Source organism: Mobula hypostoma, chromosome 3 (genome assembly GCF_963921235.1).
Source record: "Mobula hypostoma chromosome 3, sMobHyp1.1, whole genome shotgun sequence".
NCBI lineage: Eukaryota > Metazoa > Chordata > Chondrichthyes > Myliobatiformes > Myliobatidae > Mobula > Mobula hypostoma.
In genome coordinates, this window is record NC_086099.1 from 221,457,934 (window position 1) to 221,481,154 (window position 23,221).

At 43.0% G+C, this 23,221-nt stretch overlaps 1 protein-coding gene across 2 annotated transcripts in view; it reads right to left on the reverse strand.

The window, feature by feature from the left end:
* mindy4 (MINDY lysine 48 deubiquitinase 4) overlaps nt 1–23,221 on the reverse strand; it is a 291,924-nt gene that overhangs the window by 82,848 nt on the left and 185,855 nt on the right. For both annotated transcript variants that reach the window (XM_063044570.1, XM_063044571.1), the window contains one exon: nt 2,798–2,861. In XM_063044570.1, coding sequence (XP_062900640.1) covers nt 2,798–2,861 — 64 coding nt within the window. The remainder of the gene's footprint in view (nt 1–2,797; nt 2,862–23,221) is intronic.

Sequence of the window (23,221 nt, forward strand, 5' to 3'; positions counted from 1 at the left end):
AGGGTCTTAGATAGATTAACAAAATATGCAGAGAATGGCGGTATATGGAACAGAGGGGATTTGTTTAATAAGGCATCATTAATATCGGAGTCTACAAAGCAAATGGTCCTGCTGGAACTTACTGTCCCCAGGGAAGACCAGACAGAAGAGGCCAATGAGCACAAGAGGGCTAGATACACAGATCTTGTTACAGAATGCTGGAGCAATGGCTGGAGAGCTCGCTGTGAGCCATTCGAAGTTGGGTGCCAGGGCTTTGCTGGCCATTCATTACAACGGACTCTAAAACTCCTTGGAGTTAAAGGACTGCAGTGCAGAAGAGCCACCAAGAACATTCCGGAGGCTGCTGAAAAGGCCTTGCGGTGGCTGTGGATCCGGAAGGGGCATCCATGGATCAGTGTGCCACTTTGACACAAGTCAGGGGCTGATCACCCCCAATTGGGTCACCCGGTCGAGGGTGTCTGATGATTAAAGACCCGAAACACCCTAGGACCCCAGGTTCATCACTGAAGACGTGTCCAAGTAGCACCAGAAGGTGTATTCTACAACTCAGTAGCTTAATTAGTTCAGCACAACTTGGCTGAAGAATCCATTTCTGTGCTGTATTGTTCTATGCTCTATTTGTTGTGGTGAGGGGGCATGTTTAAAGGGGATGTGTGGAGCAATATTAAAAAAACAGAACTGGTGGGTGCCTTGAGTGAGCTGCCAGGTGAGATAGTGGAAGCAAATGAGCAAATGTGACAGTAACATTCAAGAGGCTGCTAGATAGTCACATGAATATGCAGGATGAAGGGATTTCACCAAGTGCAGGTATAGAAGGGATTACATTAATTAGGCATCATTATCTTAATTAGTTCAGCACAACACAGTAGGCCAAAAGGCCTGTTCCTACCTGTACTGTTCTATGCTCTGGTACCATTAATGAGCTCACATTATTTAAGAGATACGTGGTTTACAAACAGGTCCATCAACCCACCTGTGAATCATCAAACATCCAATACAGCAAGGGCTCCCACCCTTTTTTTTTGGCCTTGGACCAATACCATTAAGCAAGGGGTCTGTGGAGCCAAACTGGAAACCCCACTTTACAGTAATCCTATACTAATCCTAATTTATCCTCTCCACATTCCCATCAAATCCCCCTAAATTTCTACCATTTAAATACATGCCAATTAACCTTTCAACTCACAGGCCTTCGAGAGGAAACCAGATAATGTGGTGGAAACACATGTAGTCACAGGGAGAGAGTGCAAATTCCACAAAGACGGCACCCAAGGTCAAGATGAGCCTCTCTGTTAGAGCTATTACATTTTTGTAATGTTGCTTTGTAAATTAACCTATACAAAAGCAACTTAACAGTATTAATATTCTCAAAAGACCTATAAGGTTCATGCTATTTTTACAAATTGGAGATAAAATTTCTCGTTTATCAATCTACATGCACTTCATACCATTTTCCAAAGTAAGTTCCATATCAACATCCATAATAGAAATAATCTGTGCAAACTACACATCCCAAAAATCACTGATTTCTGGAAGCATACAGATGTCTGGTATTGATCCCATTATTTTAAAGCACATTTTTTCTTGACGTTGAGAATTATATTTTGCTTGCCTGTCTTTTGGAAAAGGTTTGAACATACATCATTTTCTTTTAAGGTTACTGAAAGAGACATTTTTGAATACAAACAGTCTTTTGGTAATCCGTGTATCAGGTTTTCCATTAAATCAATTCAAAGATACCAAAACAGAGATAGACAAGAATTCCTTGATTCATTTTATATTGTATTCTACCCAAACCCAAGGGAAATTCTGACCAGAGCTACTAGACTGAACCTAGCAATTCTAAATCCAGAGAATTAACTGTAAACTCTGCTTGTCTACTCAGAAATGGGGCTCTGTTCTTTCACCATTGCTGGGGCAAAATTATGGAAATATTTCCTCAATAGGGAGAACTCTATTTCCCTGACACTTCGAGTCCTAATTAACATTTGTGTGTATTTCTGGTTGCCTCATTTTTGTAAGGACATAAAAGGTTTAGAGAGGGTGCAGAGGAGATTTAGCAGATTACTGCCTAGATTACATAGCATATCTAAAGCAAGGGCTTTATGAACGAGCTAGGTCTTTTCTCTTTGGAGAGGAGGATAAGAGGTGACTTGATAGAGGTGTACAAGATGATAAGAGGCATAAATTGAGTAATTGCCAGAGACCTTCCCAGGGCAATGCATAATATGAGGGGGCACAATTTTAAAGTGTTTGGAGGGAAGTATGGGGGGTGAATGTATAGGTCAGTTTTTTTTTTACACAGAGTGGTGAGTGAATGGAATGCCTTGCCAGTGGCAGTGGTAAAGGCAAATAAAGTAGTGGCATTTAAGGGACTCTTAGATAGGCACATGGATGATAGAAAAATGGAGCGCTATGTGGGAGGGAAGGATTAGAGGTTAAGCACAGAGTAGGTTAAAAGGTTAGCACAACGTTGTGGGCTGAAGGGATTGTATTGTTCTATGTTCTTAAAAGCACTGGAGCAGTTCAGGAAGGCATCTCACCACCACCACCTTCTCAGGAGCAAAGTGCAGGCACAGTCTGTGAAGTCAGTATACAGAAAACAAAACAAACTTGAGGTATCTGAATGAAGCACATTCTTGAAAGATACATATCTCCACATAACTTGATAACATTAACAACCACCGTAGTGCCAGAAAGCACATAAAATACACAAAATAGGAATAGTGTGGGCCACGTGGCTCTTCGAATATATTCTGTAATTCAGTAAGATCATGGCTGAAGAAGCGGTACCAACCTGTGTACAGTAGCCGTGAGCTCCGATCAATGTACTGGTGGGGACATCAAAGTCAGATTTTACTCTGGAAATAATTCAAAATGTTAACACTTTAAAAGGTTGCTTTAGAATCTCTGCAGCACTGATGTTTGTGTGCACTAAGCTGTAAATCCAAAAGACAGGTTCAAGGACTTCTCTTTGACATAACCTACTCTTCCAATGACTGCACTGCTCCCATTGTTGTCCACCTGACCAGGACCACCAAATAAAATTAATTCATCTCATCTTTCAAATGGCATAGCTTTACAAAGCCAACTTTAAGAGAAACAGCACAGCAATGTTAATCACAGAGACACTGAGAAGATCATTTAGCTATTTACATTCACAGAACATAGGAAGAATACAGCACACTTGTGCCAACCATGATGCCAATTTGATCTCCACAGCGACTCAATAAAAGTTCACTTTTCCAACATTATTACTCTTCTTTCCTTCAACAATGGGTATACGCGTGCTCACACTACACCTTTCATTTATAGGAATTTACAGGAATCAACAGAAACACCCCAGGCTGGAACTGTTCTGTAATATTACTACTGCTAAATTCAAATTAGTTTGCATTATGAGTGAAGATTTTTTAATAATTATGTTCATAATATGTTCAATTATGTTCATAATGAGAACTGCAAAATTTTTGCGAAACTAAACCATAATCGTATTAATTCAAGACCTGCCTACAATTTGCCTGCTAGCAAGACCAAGTTTGTCACTAGCATAGAACATAGAGTAGTACAGCACAGTACAGGCCCTTCTCAAGCTCCAACAGTTATAAAATCAGGAGATTAGCTGAAAATCTCAGCTTTGCATTGCAATTAAAGGCACCAATTGTATGATCTTACCATTACTGTATTGCACTATGGATTTTATGGCTCCAGTATCACTGCATGAATTGAGCAATTTCAAGTTCCTGGTATCAACATCTGAGGATCTATTCTGTGCCCAACATATTGATGCAATTTCAAAGAAGACACAACAGGGCTATATTTCATTAGGAGTTTGAAGAGACTTGGTATGGCACCAAAGACTCTTGCAAATTTCTACAGATGTACCATGGAGAGCATTCTAACTGGTTGCATCATTGTCTGGTGTAGAGGGTTGACTGCACAAGATTGGAAAAAGCTGCAGACAATTGCAAACAGCTAGCTCCATCATGGGCACCAGCCTCCCCAGCATCGAGGACATCTTCAAAAGGAAATGCCTCAAAAAGGTTGCATCCATCATTAAGGACCCCCGTCACCCAGGACATACTCTCTTCTTATAGCTACCATCTAGGAGGTGGTACAGAAGCCTGAAGACACAATCAACATTTCAGGATCAACTTCTTACGCTCCATGTGGCGCGTGGCCAAGTGGTTATGGTGTTGGGCTCACGATCTGAAGGTCATGGGTTCGAGTCTCGACAAAGGCAGTATGTTGTGTCTTTGAGCAAGGCACTTAACCACACAAAATAATCTGCAGATGCTGGGGTCAAAGCAACACTCACAACACGCTGGAGGAACTCAGCAGGTCGGGCAGCATCCATGGAAAAGATCGGTCGACGTTTCGGGCCGGAACCCTCCGTCGGGACTGAAGGGTTTCCGGCCCGAAACGTCGACCGATCTTTTCCACGGATGCTGCCCAACCTGCTGAGTTCCTCCAGCGTGTTGTGAGTGCACTTAACCACACACTGCTCCAATCTACATAGCTGAAAATGGGTACCAGCAAATGCTGGGGGTTAATCTCGCGATAGACTGGCGTCCTATCCGGGGGGGGGGGGAGTCTCGTACTCTTGTCGCTTCACGCCACAGAAACCGGCTTAAGCACCGACCTGATGGGCCACAAAGGCTTGGGACAGACTTTGACTTTCCACCATCAGATTTCTGAAAGGACAATGAACCCATGTACGCTACACTACCTCACTATTCTTGCTTCCTTTTTGCACTACTTATTTAATTTATATACTTCTTATTGTCATTTATAGATTTTTTATTACTGCGTATTGCACTGTACTTTTGCCACAAAAATTTCATGACATATGCCAGTGATATTAAACCTGATTCTGATTCAAATTGGCAATGGTGAACATGCTGATTGATGAACCACACAAATCTGCAGGTGCTCAATTTCATGGATAATATGTTATCCAAGATCTTGAATATATCCATATTGAATTTAGCTTAGTTTGTCTTTAAAAAAACATTTGCTACCTTTCCGAGTGTGCATAGTCCCCTTATAGTGCATAGTGTGGTAAATATCCAAGGGAATTTTTCAAGATCATAACCAATGCATCCACCAACCATGAACCAAGTCCTTAAGACTCCAGGATGTAGGTTAAGAGGTACCATTGACTTTAAAATAATCTGCCAAAGGAACTCAGCAGGATAAGCAACATCAGTGGGAGGAAAGGAACTGTCAAGTCACTCCAGCAGATTTGTGTGGTGCTCCAAATTCTAGAAAATACAGTCTCTCATATCTCCAAGGAATCAGTGACTTTGCAGCCTCTAGTCCCATAAGTTTGCCTATCATCTTTTCTCTGGTGATTATACTGTATTATTTTAGGTTCCTTCCACTGGATGGGAATGCATGCACTGTAAATACTATGAACCAATTTTTATAATGCCTACCTACCATCAAGAACATATTTACAGAACGGTGCCAGTAACATCGTGAAAGATCCCACCCATCCTGCACATGAACCGTTCATCCCATCAGGAAGGAGGCTACATAGCATCCATGCCAAAATCTCCAGACTCAAAAACAGTTACCTTCCCCAAGCAGTGAGGCTAATCAAAACCTCCACCCACTAACCCACCCCTCCACACCCCCGACCACCACTACGTTATCATTTCCTGTACAGACACTCCTGTGCCTAGTGTTACTTTATGGACATACAATCAATGTATATAAGCTGTCTTATTTATTTATATTTACTGTTTTTTTATTATGGTATTCTTTATCTTATTATTCTGCATCAGATCTGGTATAACAATTATTGTGTTCTCCTTCACTTACTTACTGGAAATGAGATTAAACAATCTTAATTACATGGTAAATACATGCTGGTAATTGTGTATTTATGCATATTTAATTCCATATCTGTACTTTAACCTCTAACTTTGATTTTTTTTTAATATAATTCTTTACAACTGTTGAGTGTTGTTTTTGTTGTATTCCTAATACATGTAATTGCATATGGCAAAAAAAGTTGATCCTTGATTTTTCTTCTCGGATTTTCAATTATTATTGAGATCCCTTGCAATTATATACATTTTAGTGAAGTCACTCATGAAAAAATATGGCTCATTCTATGCAATCTTTTCATTCAGTTGATCAATTTAGTGAACATTCCTTCCAACCTCTCTTGGGTGAGCTTTCCTTTACCTATTCATTTCTTGGACATGCACCTTATTGGTAAGTCAAGCATTTACTGCCCATCCGCAGTTGGTCTCGAAATAGGTGATCTCGAGGCCCTTCTTGAAACACTGCAGTCCTTCTGGAAAAGTTCCCCCACAACACTATTTGATAGGACACACCACAATTTAGAGATACAAGAGAATGCAGATTGTACAGCAAACACACACAAAATGCTGGTGAAACTCATCAGGTCAAGAAGTATCTATGGAGGGGATGAACAGTCGTCGCTTCAGGCTGAGGCCTTACTTCAGAGCGGGAAAGGAAGGGGGAAGAAGGAACAGGGAGGGGAAGCAGTACAAGCAGGCAGGTGATAAGTCAGACCAGATGAGGGGGAAGGTTGGTAGGTAGGGGAAGGGCAGGATGAAGTAATAAGCTGGGAGGTGATAGGTGAAGCCAGGAGGATGGGGGAGGAGAAGGCTTGAAGTAAGAAACTGGCAGGTAATAGGTGGAAAAGACGAAGGACCAGAGAAGAAGGAATTTGATAGGAAAGAAGGGTGGACTATGGGAGAAAGGGAAGAAGGGGGATCAGGAGGAGGTGACAGGCAGATGAATCATAGAAACATAGAAAACCTACAGCACAATACAGTCCCTTCAGCCCACAATGCTGTGCTGAACACGTATTTATTTTAGAAATTTCCTGGGGTTACCCATAGCCCTCTATTTTCCTAAGCTCCATGCACCTATCCAGGAGTCTCTTAAAAGACCCTATCGTATCCGCCTCCACCACCATTACCAGTAGCCCATTCCATGCACTCACCACTCTCTGCATAAAAAAACTTACCTCTGACATCTCCTCTGTACCTACTTCCTACTTAAAACTGTGCCCTCTCATGTTAGCTATTTCAGCCCTGGGAAAAAGCCTCTGACTATCCACACGATCAATGCCTCTCATCATCTTATACACCTCTATCAGGTCACCTAATCAGGAGAGGAGAAGAGAAGAAGTAAGAGTGGAGCCAGAGTGAAGAAGAGGGAAGCGGAAAGGGAAAAATTACTGTAGTTGAAGAAATTGATGTTCATATCATCAGGTTGGAGGCTATGAAGTGTTGTTTTTCCAGCATCTGCAGAATCTCTTGTGATTATGCAGATTTTGTAGTTTACAGCAAAAAAAAACCAAACTACTGGAGGGACTCAAGAGACTGAAAAGCATCAGTGGAGGGAAGGGTCATCAAACCTTCACATCAGAACCATGAATCAGTAAGAAATCCTTTCCCCTCTATAGATACTGCTCGACTCGCTGAGTGCCCACAGCAACTTTCCTTTTTAAAAAAATACCACAACTTGGACTGAGTGACGATAAAGAAACTGACGTAGTGTACCACTTAGGAGAAACTCTGATGGTGATGGCAATCCTGTTACCTACAGTCCTTATGCTTCCTGGGAGCACAAGCCTTGTTAGAGTAGCCTAAATAAATAACTACAGTGTATTTTATAAATAGGTAGACACAGTGATCACTGCATCAGATTAGGAGGGATTGAATGTTTAGGGTGTAACATGGAGTGCCAATCAAGAGGGTTGTCCAGGATTGCCAAACTTCCACAATGTATTGCTTCTCATTCAGAATCAGGTTGAATGAATATCACCGGCATATGTCATGAAATTTGCTGACTTTGAGACAGCAGTGGAATACAATATGTAATAATAGAAAAAACTGAATTACAGTAAATAAATATACACACATATATATTAAATAGTTAAATTAAATAAGTAGTGCAAAAATAGAAATAAACAAAGTAGTGTTCATGGGTTCAATGTCTATTCAGAATTTGGATGGCAGAAGGGAACAAGTTGTTCCTGAGTTATTGCTTGTCTTCATGATTCTATACCTCCTTCCTGATGGTAACAATGAGAATAAGGCATGACCTGGGTGATGGAGGTCCTTAATGATGCTGCCTTTTTGAGACATCGCTTCTCTAAGATGTCCTGGATACTAAAGAGGCTAGTGTCCATGACAGAGCTGACTAAATTTACAACTCTCTGCAACTTGATCCTGTGCAGTAGTTCTCCCATACCAGATGGTGATTGCAGCCAGATGGAATTCTCTCCATGGGACATCCATAATATCCCTCCTGAAGTCCACAATCAATTCCTTGGTCTTATTGACGTTGAGCACAAGGTTGTTGGTATGACAGCACACAACTAGCTGGTATACCTCGCTTCTGTACGCCCTCTCATCACCATCTGAAATTCTACCAACAATGGTTTTATTGTCAGCGGTGTCAATTTTAACGTCAGTAATAGATAGCATTCGAGCTTTGCCCAGCCACAGTCATGGGTGTAGAGAGTACAACAGTGGGCTAAGTACATATCTTTGAGGTGCGCCAGTGTGGATTGTCAGCGAAGTGTGATATTATTTCTGATCCGCACAGATTATGGTCTTTGGTTGGGAAGATGAGGATTGAGTTACAGAGAGAGGTACAGAGGCCCAGGTTCTGGAGCTTTTCAATCAGAACTGTAGTAATGACTATGTTAAACACTGAGCTGTAATCAATAAACAGCATTTTGACACAGGTATTTGTATTGTCCAGGTGATCCAAGGCCACACGAAGAGCTAATGAGATCGCATCCACCTAGACCCATTGTGACAATAGGAAATTGCAGAGGGTCCGGGTCCCAAGTGAGACAGGAGTTAATTACAGCCATAACAACCTCTCAAACGACCTCATCAACATCGATGTGAGTGTTACTGGGCAGCTCACCCAGCCCACCCAGCTCACCCAGCCCGCTCACCCAGCTCACCCACCCAGCTCACTCACCCAGCTCACCCAGCCCGCCCAGCCCACCCAGCTCTTCTTGGGCACTGGTATAAACATTGCCCCTTTGAATCTGGTGGGAACTTCCAACTGTAGAAATGAGAGACTGAAATTCCTCATTAAGATAAGCAACCAATATGGTCCTTTAGTACTCTATAACAGTGGAAAAAACTTGGGACATCAATAAATAATCATCAATAAATTTGCTGGAGGATACCTCTGATGTGCTCCTGTAGCCACGGATTTATTCTTCTTGGAGCAGAAGATTCTGGGGGAGGACCCGATAGAGCAGGGGTTCCCAACCTGGGAACCTGGGGTCCACAGACACCCCCTCCCCCCTTGTTTAATGGTAAGGTTCCATGGCATAAAAAAAGTTGGGAATCCCTGCAATGGAGGTATACAAAATGATGAGGAACACAGAGATGACAGGTAATAGGAAACATTGTCCCATAGAAGAGGTGTCTAAAACCAAAAGCCTTAGATTTAAAATAAGGAGCAGGGTGTTTAGAGGGGATTAGACTAAGAATATTTCATCCAGAGGGTGGAGGAAATCTGGAACATAAAGATTAGCTTTATTTGCCACATGTACTTTGAAGCATACAGTGAAATGTATTGTTTGTGTCAAATCAAATCAGCGAGGATTGTGTTGGGCAGCCCACAGGTGTTGTCACACTTCCAGTACCAACATAGCAAGCACCCAACTCGCTCTACGCTCTTAGGATGTGGAAGAAAATCGGAGTACCTGGAGGAAATCCATACAGTCACAAAGGGAATGTACAAACTCGTTACAGACAGAGGCAGGAATTGAACTCCGATCTTATAGCTGGTGCTATAATAGTATTATACTAACCATTTTGCTACTCTGCAGCCTAAGTGAGTGATGCAGGCAGAGAATCTCACATTTCAGAAAAGCACTTGAATTGTCAAGGCTATGAAGCAAGTGCAAGTAAATGGAATTAGTATGGATAGTTGTACGGACATGGTCGGCCCATTTCTGTGTTGCTAGTGTCTATGACTCTACCTGCATGCGTTTAACTGAGTTCCTGGTCAATGGCAGTCTTTCCCCTCTCCCACCATGTTGATACTGAGGAACAGGGAAAAGATACAACAGTGTTGTGCTCAGCATACGCTTTACAGCGCCAGAGATCCAAGTTCAATTCCCGCCACAGTCTGTAAGGTGTTTGTACGTACTCCCTGTAGACCTTGTGGGTTTCCTTCGGCTCATATACATACCTAGGGTGTATGGGGTGTCAGGGAGGGGTAGCACCTCTGGTGGGGGAACATGTCGCATCCCTTTCAAGGTGGTTAGTCCACCTTTGGTCCCCACCTGGAACTCAGCTCTCACCTGTGGCTCCCTGTAGCTGTTTGCATGTGACAGCGGCCACACCCCGGGCAACGGCTTCGACAAACCGGCTAAACCAGGTGAGGGTAGCCGATGGGTCTCAAACCCTCGGTGAGGTAGGGAGCTGTTTATCCCAGCATGTGAAGACAGACTTCTGCAGACTGAGCAGATAAGACCAATGGAAGGTCTAACGGTCAAGAAGGCGGTCTCTGCAAGCATCGTGGAACGTGTAGAGTAGGACAGGACACAGAAGACGTCCTGGTCATCCACTGCGCCTAGTCCCATCTCCAGCCGTCTCAACTCTTGTCTTGCCACTGGATCCAGATGAGAATTGGGAAGAGAGAGTGAGACTGATGCTGTGCAACTCTCCTTCACTTAAATCCAAATCAAGCGCTAGTCTTGACACCATCAAGCTGACTGGTGGCGCAGTGATATCAGCGCTGGACTCCAGGGGCGAAGGTTCCTGAGTTCGAATCCAGTCGAGCCACTCCTGGGCACGCTCTCCATCCGTGCCAAGCTAGCAACTCCACCTCGTAAAAAGTACTAATGGTGTCGAGGTCTTCATCGATGACGATGGACCAACCTTATACCAAAGACATAATATTAGTAAGATGTGGGCATGCTACGTTACCATCAGAAGCATGGTAACACTTTGTTGCACAGCCCCTAGCACAATCGCTGACTGTGTTGGTTTGTTGGAAAACGACCCATTCTTCAGCCATGATCTTATTGAATGGCAGAGCGGGCTTGACAGACCAGATGGCCTACTCCTGCTCCTATCTCTTATGTTCTTATGTATGTTTCGATGTACATATGGCAAATAAAGCTATTGGCTATTTTTTTTTCCTCCCTGTGCCTTGTTTGGCACATCAGGTGGCAAACTTGCCGTTTCTTTAGCAACTGTTTTACAAGGCTGAGCTGTTAGCTCAACGCTCAACCCAGCGTGGATGGAAAGCACGCAAGGATCTTGTTCCAATGTCCACGTGCAGATACCACTACACCACTGGCATAGACTTTGACTATTAAGGAAAGATAGATTCACTCTCTCTTGTAGAAGATGATCATTGCCTGGCCATTATTTTCTTTTGTGAACCAAACCACTCTCGGTCTGGCTGAATTTCTGACCTCATGCTGGAAAGAGAGTTACTGATGAAACAGTCGAAGATGGTGAGTCTAGGACAGGGACCTGAGAAATACCTACCAGAATGCCCTAGGGCTGAGATGATTGACTTCAACAATCCCAACTACCCGTGAGTGTGAAATAAACTTAGTAGCCGCTCTATTAGGTACACCTGTACATTAATGCAAATATCCAATTAGCCAATAATAAGGTAGAACTCAATGCATTAAAGCATGCAGACATGGTTAAGCAGTTCATCTGTTGTTCTGACCAAACATCAGAATGGGGAAGAAAGCTGATCAAAGTGACTTTGACTGTAGAATGACTGTTGGTGCTATACAGGGTAGTTTGAGCTCTCAGAAACTGCTGATCTCCTGAGATTTTCACGCACAACAGTCTCTATAATTGGTAGAGAAGGTGCAAAAAAAAGCAATAAAACATCCAGTGAGTGCAATTCCATGAGTGAAAACTCCTTGCTAATGAGAGAGGTCAGAGAAGACTGGCCAGACTGGAAGCTGTAAGTAACTCAAATAATCACATGCTGCAACAGAGCCGTGCAGAAGAGCATCTCTAAATGTACAACACATCAAAACTTGAAGTGGACAGGTTACAGCAGCAGAGACCACACCAGGTTCCACTCTAGTATCTAATTAAATGGCTACTAAGTATATGACTCCAATCATTGGAGTATCTTCTCCTTGAAGACCAATTACATCAGCTTTACTGGGACTTCACGATACCACACTTGGTCACACATTGTCAAGAGCAGTCACTTTCACCTAACGTTAAGACATTCAGCTCTTTGAAACAAAAATGTGTCCTTCATCACTAAGGACACCAAAGTGTAGGGTGTTTGAATGTGGTCTCAACTACACCCAGAGTTTCCATGCCCTTGTAGTCTCAGTGCAATAAAGCTAACAGATTCAAGATTCTGCAGATGCTGGAAATCTTGAGCAACATAAACATAACGCTGGAGAAATTCAGCAAGTAAGGCAACATCTATGGAGAGGAAAGAAAGGTCTTGGTTTGTTTCCCTCCATGGATGCTGCCTGACTTGCTGAGTTCCTCAAGTATTTTGGTATAATATCAGTTAGTATACAACACTGAAACCCACCAGACAGATCAAAGTCAAAGTTGAGTTAATTATTACATGCACATGTAAATCTGACGTGTGTCTCAGTAACTGATGCATTGGGACATCTGTAAAAATAGACTGCCTTCAAATCTGACATATGCATCATACTTACTTAGGGCCAAACAACACAATAGCTGGAAGCTCCAATTTCCATATTTGCTCCTGGGATATTGACCACCCCAAATCCTAAGGTACAACTAAACAATAGTGTATCAAAATAACACCAGTTCTGAAATAACCAAGAACATTTTGGCATTTATCACAAAATAATGCAAATCTGTATTTCAGATGGTCAATTCTTAAAAGAGCGTGAATTTGGAAGTTCCCTGCTCAGTACTCAAAGGTTACAAAAACAACACACCTATGTGTAAACTAATGAACTTGGAAGGATTTGCAATCAATAGTTACAACAATAATTAAAATCAGGGTCAGATCTGTTCAAGTTGAACTCCAAATAACCTCCATATGGTATTGCCCTAATCCAGGACAAGGCTGTCATTTTTGGTTGGTGACAGATACACTTTAACCATACAAACTATTTGAGCTGAAGGTCTGGACCAATTCACGGTGCCAGATCCAAGGCTGAAGTAGCGGTAAGCTGAAGAAGTTGTAGCCTGATTACTACCCAAATCAGAACAGAATATATTGCCTGACAGTCTTTAGGGGTAGACTTCTGAAGTGAACCAAGAAATGGGCAGTATGTTGAGGGCTAATTCACAATGTTACTCCTTGAATCAGAAAAGAATCAGGTTTATTATCACTGCCAAGTGACATGAAATTTGTTAACTTAGCAGCAGCAGTTCAATGCAATACATAATCTAGAAGAAAAATAATAAGTAAATCAATTACAGTATACATATATTGAATAGATTAAAAATAGTGCAAAAAGCAGAAATAATATATAGTAAAAAGTGAGGTAGTGTTCACGGGTTCAACGTCCATTCAGGAATCAGATGGCAGAGGGGAAGAAGCTGTTCCTGAATCACTGAGTGTGTGCCTTAAGGCTTCTGTACCTCCTACCTGGTGGTAACAGTGAGAAAAGGGCACGTCCTGGGTGCTGGGGGTGATTAATAATGGACACTGCCTTTCTGAGACACCGCTCCTTGAAGATGTCCTGGGTACTTTGTAGGCCAGTACCCAAGAGGGAGCCGACTAAATTTCCAACCCTCTGCAGCTTCTTTTGGTTCTACGCAGTAGCCACCCCACAATACCAGACAGGCTGCAGCCTGTCAGAATACTCTCAAGGGTACATCTATAGAAGTTTTTGAGTGTACTTGTTGACATACCAAATCTCTTCAAACTCCTTATGAAGTATAGACACTGTCTGCCCACAGTTTATGCTGACCACAAACCATAGCTTATGGTGCTCCCAATGTGGCCTCCTCTACATTTCTGAGACCTAATGTACACTGTAGGGACCACTTTCTCGAGTATCTCCCCTTGATCTGCGAAAAGCAGGATTTCCCAGAGGACAACCATTATAATTCCTACATATTCCTATATATCGGTCCATAGTCTCCTCTTCTACCACGATGACACCACTCTTACGTTGAAGAAGCAACACCTCATGTTAGCCTCCAACCTGATGGCATGAACATCAATTGCTCCAACTTCTAGTAATTTTGTCCCCCTTCCTTCTTCTTCTATTCCACAATATGGTCCTTTACCCCTTCTCCTCAACTGACTACCTCCTCCCTGTGGTGCCCCTCATCCTTCCCTTTCTCCCATGGTCCACTCTCCTAGGCTATCAGGTTCTTTCTTCTCTAGTCCTTTACCTTTCCCAACCAATCACCTCCCAGCTTCTTCCTTCATCCTCCCTCCCCTACCTATCACCTTTGAGCTTGCCCTCCTTCTGCTCCCCCCACCTTCTATTTCTGCCATCTACCCCCTTTATTTCCAGTCCAAAATGTCAATTGTTTATTCATTTCCATAGATGATGCCTGACCTGCTGACTTTCTCCAGCATTTTATGTGTTGCTCTAGTTTACGGTGTCTCCTAGTAGTATACATGTATTCCCCTCTCTTTCCTCACTACCCTGCACAAATTATTGTCTCCAGTGCCTATTCAATTTCCTTTTGAAAATACTGATTAATTTCACATCCTATTGCAACATGTTCTGAACTTTAGATCCTAACTACTCTGTGAGAATCTTTCTTCATACTGTCCCCATATTGTTTTCCCACAATTATAGCCTGCACTTTCATTAATGGTAACAGGTTGAAGAAATTGGCTGATTAGATATTTGCATTGTGTATAGGTGCACCTAATAAAGTGGTCACTGAGTGTATCTTTTTCCTCCTTGACTTTCACACTTCCCTAAAATGTGGCGACCAGAAATGGACACAAGATTTCAGCATTAATCCCATCAATGTTTTGCACAGATGCAACATGATTACTTTGTTTGGCACTCTACATCTCTATTTATGTATCTGCAATCTTATATCATCACTAAAAACTGTCTATCTGCCCAGCCAATTTCAAGAATTTACACTTGTTCTTATAGAACTGTAGGAGAGTCTCTCATTTGTCCAGCCAGTGCACATCATTTCAGTTGTGTATGTTAAAAATCAGCAGTCATGAGGCCATTCGGTTAGCTTACATCTTCTTACAAAACTCTTTACTGTTTACCACATTTCTAAACTGAGTCATTTTCAAACTTAAGAATTTAACCTTATGCCTTTATGCCTGAGTCATTGTGGTGGCATCCGTTAGTCTTGCGAGACCATGGATCTGCGCTTGGAAAGTCTTGCTTCAGTCTGTGTTAGAGCAGCGTCTGTTGTGGCTGTAGAGTCCCACACAGGTTTGACAGTCTCGGCTGCAGCAACTGCACTTGAAGGCACTGTCCTCCAGTGTTGTCTTGGTGCTGTTTTTCCGACGAGTGCGCTTTTCTTCAGCAGCAAGCCTCAGCTTCTCTTCTCCTCTTTTTAGACCTCTACGTAGTTCCAGCTTCCAGTGAGAGCGATCGCTTGCGATGTCCTCCCACCTCTCGACATTCATTTTCAGTGACTTCATGTCTCTCTTGCAAACGTCTTTGAAACGAAGATGGGGCCGCCCTTGTGCTCTCTTGCTGGAGGCCAGTTTCCCGTACAGCAGGTCTTTCAGGATCCTCCCGTCTGACATGCGATGTACGTGGTCCAGCCAGCAGAGATGGCCGTTGTTGGAGCAGGGTGAAGAGGCTGGGTATCTGGGCGCAGGCCAGGACTTCATTGTTGGTGACTCGGTCAGTCCACGTGACGTCCAGGATGTGTCTCAGGCTGCGAGGGTGGAAGGCATTGAGACGCCGCTCTTATCTGTAGTAGAGGCTCCAGATCTCGCTGCGTAAAGCAGTGTGCTGAGGACGCAGGCCCTGTAGACTGCAACTTTGATGTGCATCGTCAGCTTTCTGTTCTCCCAGACTCTCTTTGTCAGCCTGGAGAATGTTGAGGCTGCTCGTCCGATCCGTCTATTGATCTCGGGGTCTAGGGAGAGGCTGTCCTGAGTCATTAACGTACAATAAAACATTAGCACCTCTAGCCCTACACTGAAACGTATGGAATAGCACTGTTTACCACCCTCCAGACTAAATTAAAACACATTCATTGCTACTTTCTGTTCTATGCCTTTAAGCCCTTTTCCCCATTCATGCTGTAAACTTTAAATGCCAGAGGTGTGGAACTTCATCAAATGTCATCTGAAAGCCAAGTCATGGAACCACAGAGCTACAGTACTGTGCAGAAGTCTTAGGCACTTTTTGTTTTTTCCCCTCTTCTACATTAATGTGTCAGTAGAAAAGAGCACATTTTAGATTTCCAAACATTCATTTCCTTAAAAATTAAATGTTAAGAGAAACTTCTGTATTTTATTAAAGAAAGTAACATATTAAGTCATAGACCATTCTTCAAATAACTCTTGATTACTTTGTAGGTATATAACCCAGTGCTTGATTAAACCAAGGTAACAAACAGGTGCTATGTTCAATGACATAATGAGTTTAATGAACTAAACTGATTAACTGAAACAGAAACAGAAGTAGAAGGAATCAAACTGGGTGAAGGACAACTAAACTAAAAGGTGAGGATCTGGCAGCTGTGACAATTTTAACCTTCAGATCATCAATATTTATACCATGGAAAAAGAGAGCACAGCAACAAGACACAAGGCGGTTATCCTGCATCAGCAAGGTCTCTCCCAAGCACAAAATTTGCAGCAGACAGCAAGAAGTGCTGTCCAAGCTCTTCTGAAGAAGCACAAAGAAATGGGCAAGGTTTGGACCAGAAATTCAGTGGCTGGCCACAGAAACAGAGTAGACAAGAGATACATCAAACTACTGTCCTTTCTAAATCGGAAGTCGTCAAGTAATGCTATCAGCTCTGAACTCACAGAAACCGCTGTAACCCAAATACACCCCTCTACAGTCCAGAGAAGTCTTGACAGAGTGGTCTTCATGGAAGAGCTACTGCCAAAAAGTCATTCCTCCGAAGTGGAAACAAAGCCAAAAGATTCACTACGCACAAAAACACAAGCACTAGAGTGTTCTGGACTGACAAGTCAAAATTTGAAAATTTGGGGTAAAACAGGAGGCAGTTTGTCTGTAGAAGAGATGGAGAGCACTACACGGATGACTGTCTGCAGCCATTCGCTGCAGGTTTGGGGCTGCATTTCTGCAAACAGAGTTGGTGATCTGGTCAGAATGAATGAAATCCTGAATGCTGAGAAGTACAAACAGATTCTCACCCATCACACAGTCCCTACTTCATTCTGCAGCAGGAAAATTACCCCAAATGCATGGCCAAAATCATAAAGAACTACTCAATGAAAATAAGTACAAAGAGTTCTACAAAAGATGGTATGGCCTCCACTGAGCCCTGATCTCAAGACCATAAGAGTCTACAGAACTGTGACACATTCTACAGATGCTTGGAACAACCGACCAGTCATTTTTCTTATGAAACTGCACGACAGTCTACATAAGAGAAGTGGTGGAATTTTAAAGGCAAAGGGTGGTCACACCAAACACTGATCAGATTCAGTTTTCTACTGCTGACTGCATCCTTGGCTTCTGGTTTAAAGTGGTGCTGGTGAAGCACAGCAACTCTTTGCCTGTAGCATACAACACAGAAAACTACCAACTACTTTATTCATCACACTCGTTACGGTAAACAATCACTGCAATTAATAGCCTGCAACTTCCCTTTAGGAGTTGAGCTTCTAAACCACCTGTAGCAACACAGAACATAGAAACATAGAAAACCTACAGCATAATACAGGCTCTTCGGCCCACAAAGCTGTGCCAACATGTACTTACTTCAGAAATTACATAGGGTTCTCATAGCCCTCTATTTTCTAAGCTCCATGCACCTATCCAGGAGTCTCTTAAAAGATCCTATTGTATCCACCTCCATCACAGTTGCCAGCAGCCCATTCCATGCACTCACCACTCTCTACGTAAAAAACTAACGCCCGATATCCCCTCTGTACCTACTTCCAAGCACCTTAAAATCGTGCCCTCTCACGTTAGCCATTTCAGCCCTGGGAAAAATCCTCCGACTATCCACACGATCAATGCTTTGTATCATTTTATACATCTCTGTCAGGTCACCTCTCATCCTCTGTCACTCCAAGTTCACTCAACCTATTCTCACAAGGCATGCTCCCCAATCTAGGCAGCATCCTTGTAAATCTCCTTTGCACCCTTTCTATAGTTTCCACATCCTTCCTGTTGTGAGGTGACCAGAACTGAGCACAGTACACCAAGCAGGGTCTGACCATGGTCCTATACAGCTGTAACATTACGTCTCGGCTCTGGAATTCAATCCCAAGGGTGATGAAGGCCAATGAATCGTATGCCTTCTTAGCCACATAGTCAACCTGTGCAGCAGCTTTGAGTATCCAATGGACACTGACCCCAAGATCCCTCTGATACTCCACATTACCAAGTGTCTTACCATTAACACTATATTCTGCCATGATATTTGACCACTCTTTGCCTTCTGTGGACAAGCCAGTTCTGGATCCACAAAGCAATGTCCCCTTGGATCTCATCCCTCCCTTACTTTCTCAATAAGCCTTGCATGGGGTACCTTATCAAATGCTTTGCTGAAATCCATATACACTACATCTACTGCTGTACCTTCATCAATGTGTTTTGTCACATCCTCAAAAAATTCAATCAGGCTTGTAAGGCACGACCTGCCTTTGACAAAGCCATGCTGATTATTCCTAATCATATAATGCCTTTCCAAATGTTCATAAATCCTGTCTCTCAGGATCTTCTCCATCAACTTACCAACCATTGAAGTAAGACTCACTGGTCAGTAATTTCCTGAGCTATCTCTACCCTCTTGAATAAGGGAACAACATCTGCAACACTACAATCCTCTGGAACCTCTCCTGTCCCCATTGACAATGCAAAGATCATTGACAGAGGCTCAGCAATCTCCCTCCTCGCCTCCCACAGTAGCCTGGGGTACATCTGGTCCCGGAGACTTATCCAACTTGATGCTTTCCAAAAGCTCCAGCACATCCTCTTTCTTAATTGTCTATATGTTCGAGCTTTTCAGTCTACTGTAGTCATCCCGACAATCGCCAAGGTTCTTTTCCGTACCGAATACTGAAGTGAAGTATTCATTAAGTACCTCCACTAACTCCTCTGGTTCCATACACTTTTCCACCGTCATTTGACTGGTCCTATTCTCTCACTTCTTATCCTCTTGATCTTCACATACTTATAGAATGCCTTGGGGTATTTCTTAATCCTGCTTGCCAAGACCTTCTCATGGCCCCTTCTGGCTCTCCTAATTTCATTCTTAAACTAATTCCTGCTAGTCTTATAATTCTCTAGATCTCTATCATTACCTAGTTTTTTGAACCTTTCATAAGCATTCAGAAACATAGAAAACCTACAGCACAATACAGGCCCTTCGGCCCACAAAGCTGCGGCAAACATGTCCTTACCTTAGAAATTACCGAGGGTTACACATAGCCCTCTATGTTTCTAAGCTCCATGTACCTATCCAGGAGTCTCTTAACAGACCCTATTGTATCCTCCTCCACCACAGTTGCTGGCAGCCCATTACACACACTCACCACTCTCTACGTAAAAAATTTACCCCTGACATCTCCTCTGTACCTACCTCCTAGCACATTAAAAGTGTGCTCTCTCGTGCTAGCCATTTCAGCCCTGGGAAAAAGCCTCTGACTATCCACACAATTAATGCCTCTCATCATCTTGTACACCTATCAGGTCACCTCTCATCCTCCGTCACTCCAAGGAAAAAAGGCCGAGTTCACTCAACCTGTAGGTTTTTTGCGTCTGTATTTACTAAGGAAACTGGCATGAAGTCTATGGAATTGAGGGAATCAAGTAGTGAGATCATGGAAACTGTACAGATTGAAAAGGAGGAGGTGCTTGCTGTCTTGAGGAAAATTAAAGTGGATAAATCCCTGGGACCTGACAGAGTGTTCCCTCGGACCTTGAAGGAGACTAGTGTTGAAATTGCGGGGGCCCTGGCAGAAATATTTAAAATGTCGCTGTCTACGGGTGAGGTGCCGGAGGATTGGAGAGTGGCTCATGTTGTTCCGTTGTTTAAAAAAGGATCGAAAAGTAATCCGGGAAATTATAGGCCGGTGAGTTTAACGTCGGTAGTAGGTAAATTATTGGAGGGAGTACTAAGAGACAGGATCTACAAGCATTTGGATAGACAGGGACTTATTAGGGAGAGTCAACATGGCTTTGTGCGTGGTAGGTCATGTTTGACCAATCTATTGGGGTTTTTCCAGGAGGTTACCAGGAAAGTGGATGAAGGGAAGGCAGTGGATATTGTCTACATGGACTTCAGTAAGGCCTTTGACAAGGTCCTGCATGGGAGGTTAGTTAGGAAAATTCAGTCGCTAGGTATACATGGAGGGGTGGTAAATTGGATTAGACATTGGCTCAATGGAAGAAGCCAAAGAGTGGTGGTAGAGAATTGCTTCTCTGAGTGGAGGCCTGTGACTAGTGGTGTGCCACAGGGATCAGTGCTGGGTCCATTGTTATTTGTCATCTATATCAATGATCTGGATGATAATGTGGTAAATTGGATCAGCAAATTTGCTGATGATATAAAGATTGGAGGTGTAGTAGACAGTGAGGAAGGTTTTCAGAGCCTGCAGAGGGACTTGGACCAGCTGGAAAAATGGGCTGAAAAATGGCAGATGGAGTTTAATACAGACACGTGTGAGGTATTGCACGTTGGAAGGACAAACCAAGGTAGAACATACAGGGTTAATGGTAAGGCACTGAGGAGTGCAGTAGAACAGAGGGATCTGGGAATACAGATACAAAATTCCCTAAAAGTGGCGGCACAAGTAGATAGGGTCGTAAAGAGAGCTTTTGGTACATTGGCCTTATTAATCAAAGTATTGAGTATAAGAGCTGGAATGTTATTATGAGGTTGTATAAGGCATTGGTGAGGCTGAATCTGGAATATTGTGTTCAGTTTTGGTCACCAAGTTACAGGAAGGATATAAATAAGGTTGAAAGAGTGCAGAGAAGGTTTACAAGGATGTTGCCGGGACTTGAGAAACTCAGTTACAGAGAAAGGTTGAATAGGTTAGGACTTTATTCCCTGGAGCGTAGAAGAATGAGGGGAGATTTGATAGAGATATATAAAATTATGATGGGTATTGATAGAGTGAATGCAAGCAGGCTTTTTCCACTGAGGCAAGGGGAGGGAGAAAAAAACCAGAGGACATGGGTTAAGGGTGAGGGGGGGAAAAGTTTAAAGGGAACATTGGGGGGGGCTTCTTCACACAGAGAGTGGTGGGAGTATGGAATGAGCTGCCAGATGAGGTGGTAAATGCGGGTTCTTTTTAACATTTAAGAATGAATTGGACAGATACATGGATGGGAGGTGTATGGAGGGATATGGTCCATGTGCAGGTCGGTGGGACTAGGCAGAAAATGGTTTGGCACAGCTAAGAAGGGCCAAAAGGCCTGTTTCTGTGCTGTAGTTTCTATGGTTTCTATTCTCATAAGGCATGCTCCCCAATCCAGGCAACATCCTTGTAAATCTCCTCTGCACCCTTTGTATGGTTTCCACACCCTTCCTGTAGTGAGGCGATTAGAACTGAGCACAGTACTCCAAGTGAGGTCTGACTAGGATCCTACATAGTTGCAACATTGCCTCTCAGCTCCTGAACTCAATACCACGATTGATGAAGGCCAATGCACCGTATGCCTTCTTAACCACAGAGTCAACCTGCGTAGCAGCTTTGAGTGTCCGATGGACTCGGACCCCAAAATCCCTCTGATCCTCCACACTGCCAAGAGTCTTACCATTAATACTATAGTTTGCTATCATATTTGATCTACCAAAATAAACCACCTCACACTTATCTGGGTTGAACTCCATCTGCCACTTCTCAGCCCAGTTTTCCATCGTATCAACGTCCCGCTGTAACCTCTGGCAGCCCTCCACACTATCCACAACACCCCCAACCTTTGTCATCAGCAAATTTACTAATCCATCCTTCCACTTCCTCATCCAGGTCATTTATAAAAATCACAAAGAGAAGGGGTCCCAGAACAGATCCCTCAGGTATACCACTGGTCACCGACCTCCATGCAGAATATGACCTGTCTACAACCACTTCTGTGGGCAAGCCAGTTCTGGATCCACAAAGCAATGTCCCCTTGGATCCCATGATTTCTTGCTTTCTCAATAAGCCTTTCATGATGCTTTTCAAAAGCTCCAGCACATCCTCCTTCTTAATATCTACATGCTCAAGCCTTTCAGTCTGCTGTAAGTCATCCCTACAATTGCCAAGATCCCTTTCCATAGTGAATACTGAAGCAAAGTATTCATTAAGTACCTCTGCTATTTCCTGCGGTTCCATACACACTTTTTCACTGTCACACTTGATTGGTCCTATTCTCTCACGTCTTATCTTCTTGCTCTTCACATTCTCGTAGAATGTCTTGGGGTTTTCCTTAATCCTGTCCACAAGGCCGTCTCATGGCCCCTTCTGGCTCTCCTAATTTCATTCTTAAGCTCCTTCCTGCTAGACTTATAATCTTCCACATCTCTATCATTACCTAGTTTTTTGAACCTTTCTTAAGCTCTCTTCTCCTTAACTAGATTTTCAACAGCCTTTGTATACCATGGTTCCTGTATCCTACCATCCTTTCCCTGTCTCATTGGAACATACCTATGCAGAACTCCACACAAATATCCCCTGAATATTTGCCACATTTCTGCCGTGCATTTCATAAGAACATGTGTTTCCAATTTACGCTTCCAAGTTCCTGCCTGATAGCTTCATATTTCCCCTTACTCCAATTAAACACTTTCCAAACTTGTCTGTTCCTATCCCTCTCCAATGCTGTGGTAAAGGAGATAATATTGTGATCACCATCTCCAAAATGCTCTTGCACTAAGAGACCTGACACCTGACCAGGTTCACTTCCCAATACCAGACCAAGTACAGCCTCTCCTCTTGTAGACTTATCTACATATTGTGTCAAGAAACCTTCCTGAACACACCTAACAAATTCCACCCCATCTAAACCCCTTGCTCTAGGGAGATGCCGATCAATATTGGGGAAATTGACATCTCCACCAGAATCTGTTTCCCTTTCTACTCCTCGATGTCCCTGTCACTATTGGGTGATCTATAAAAAAAC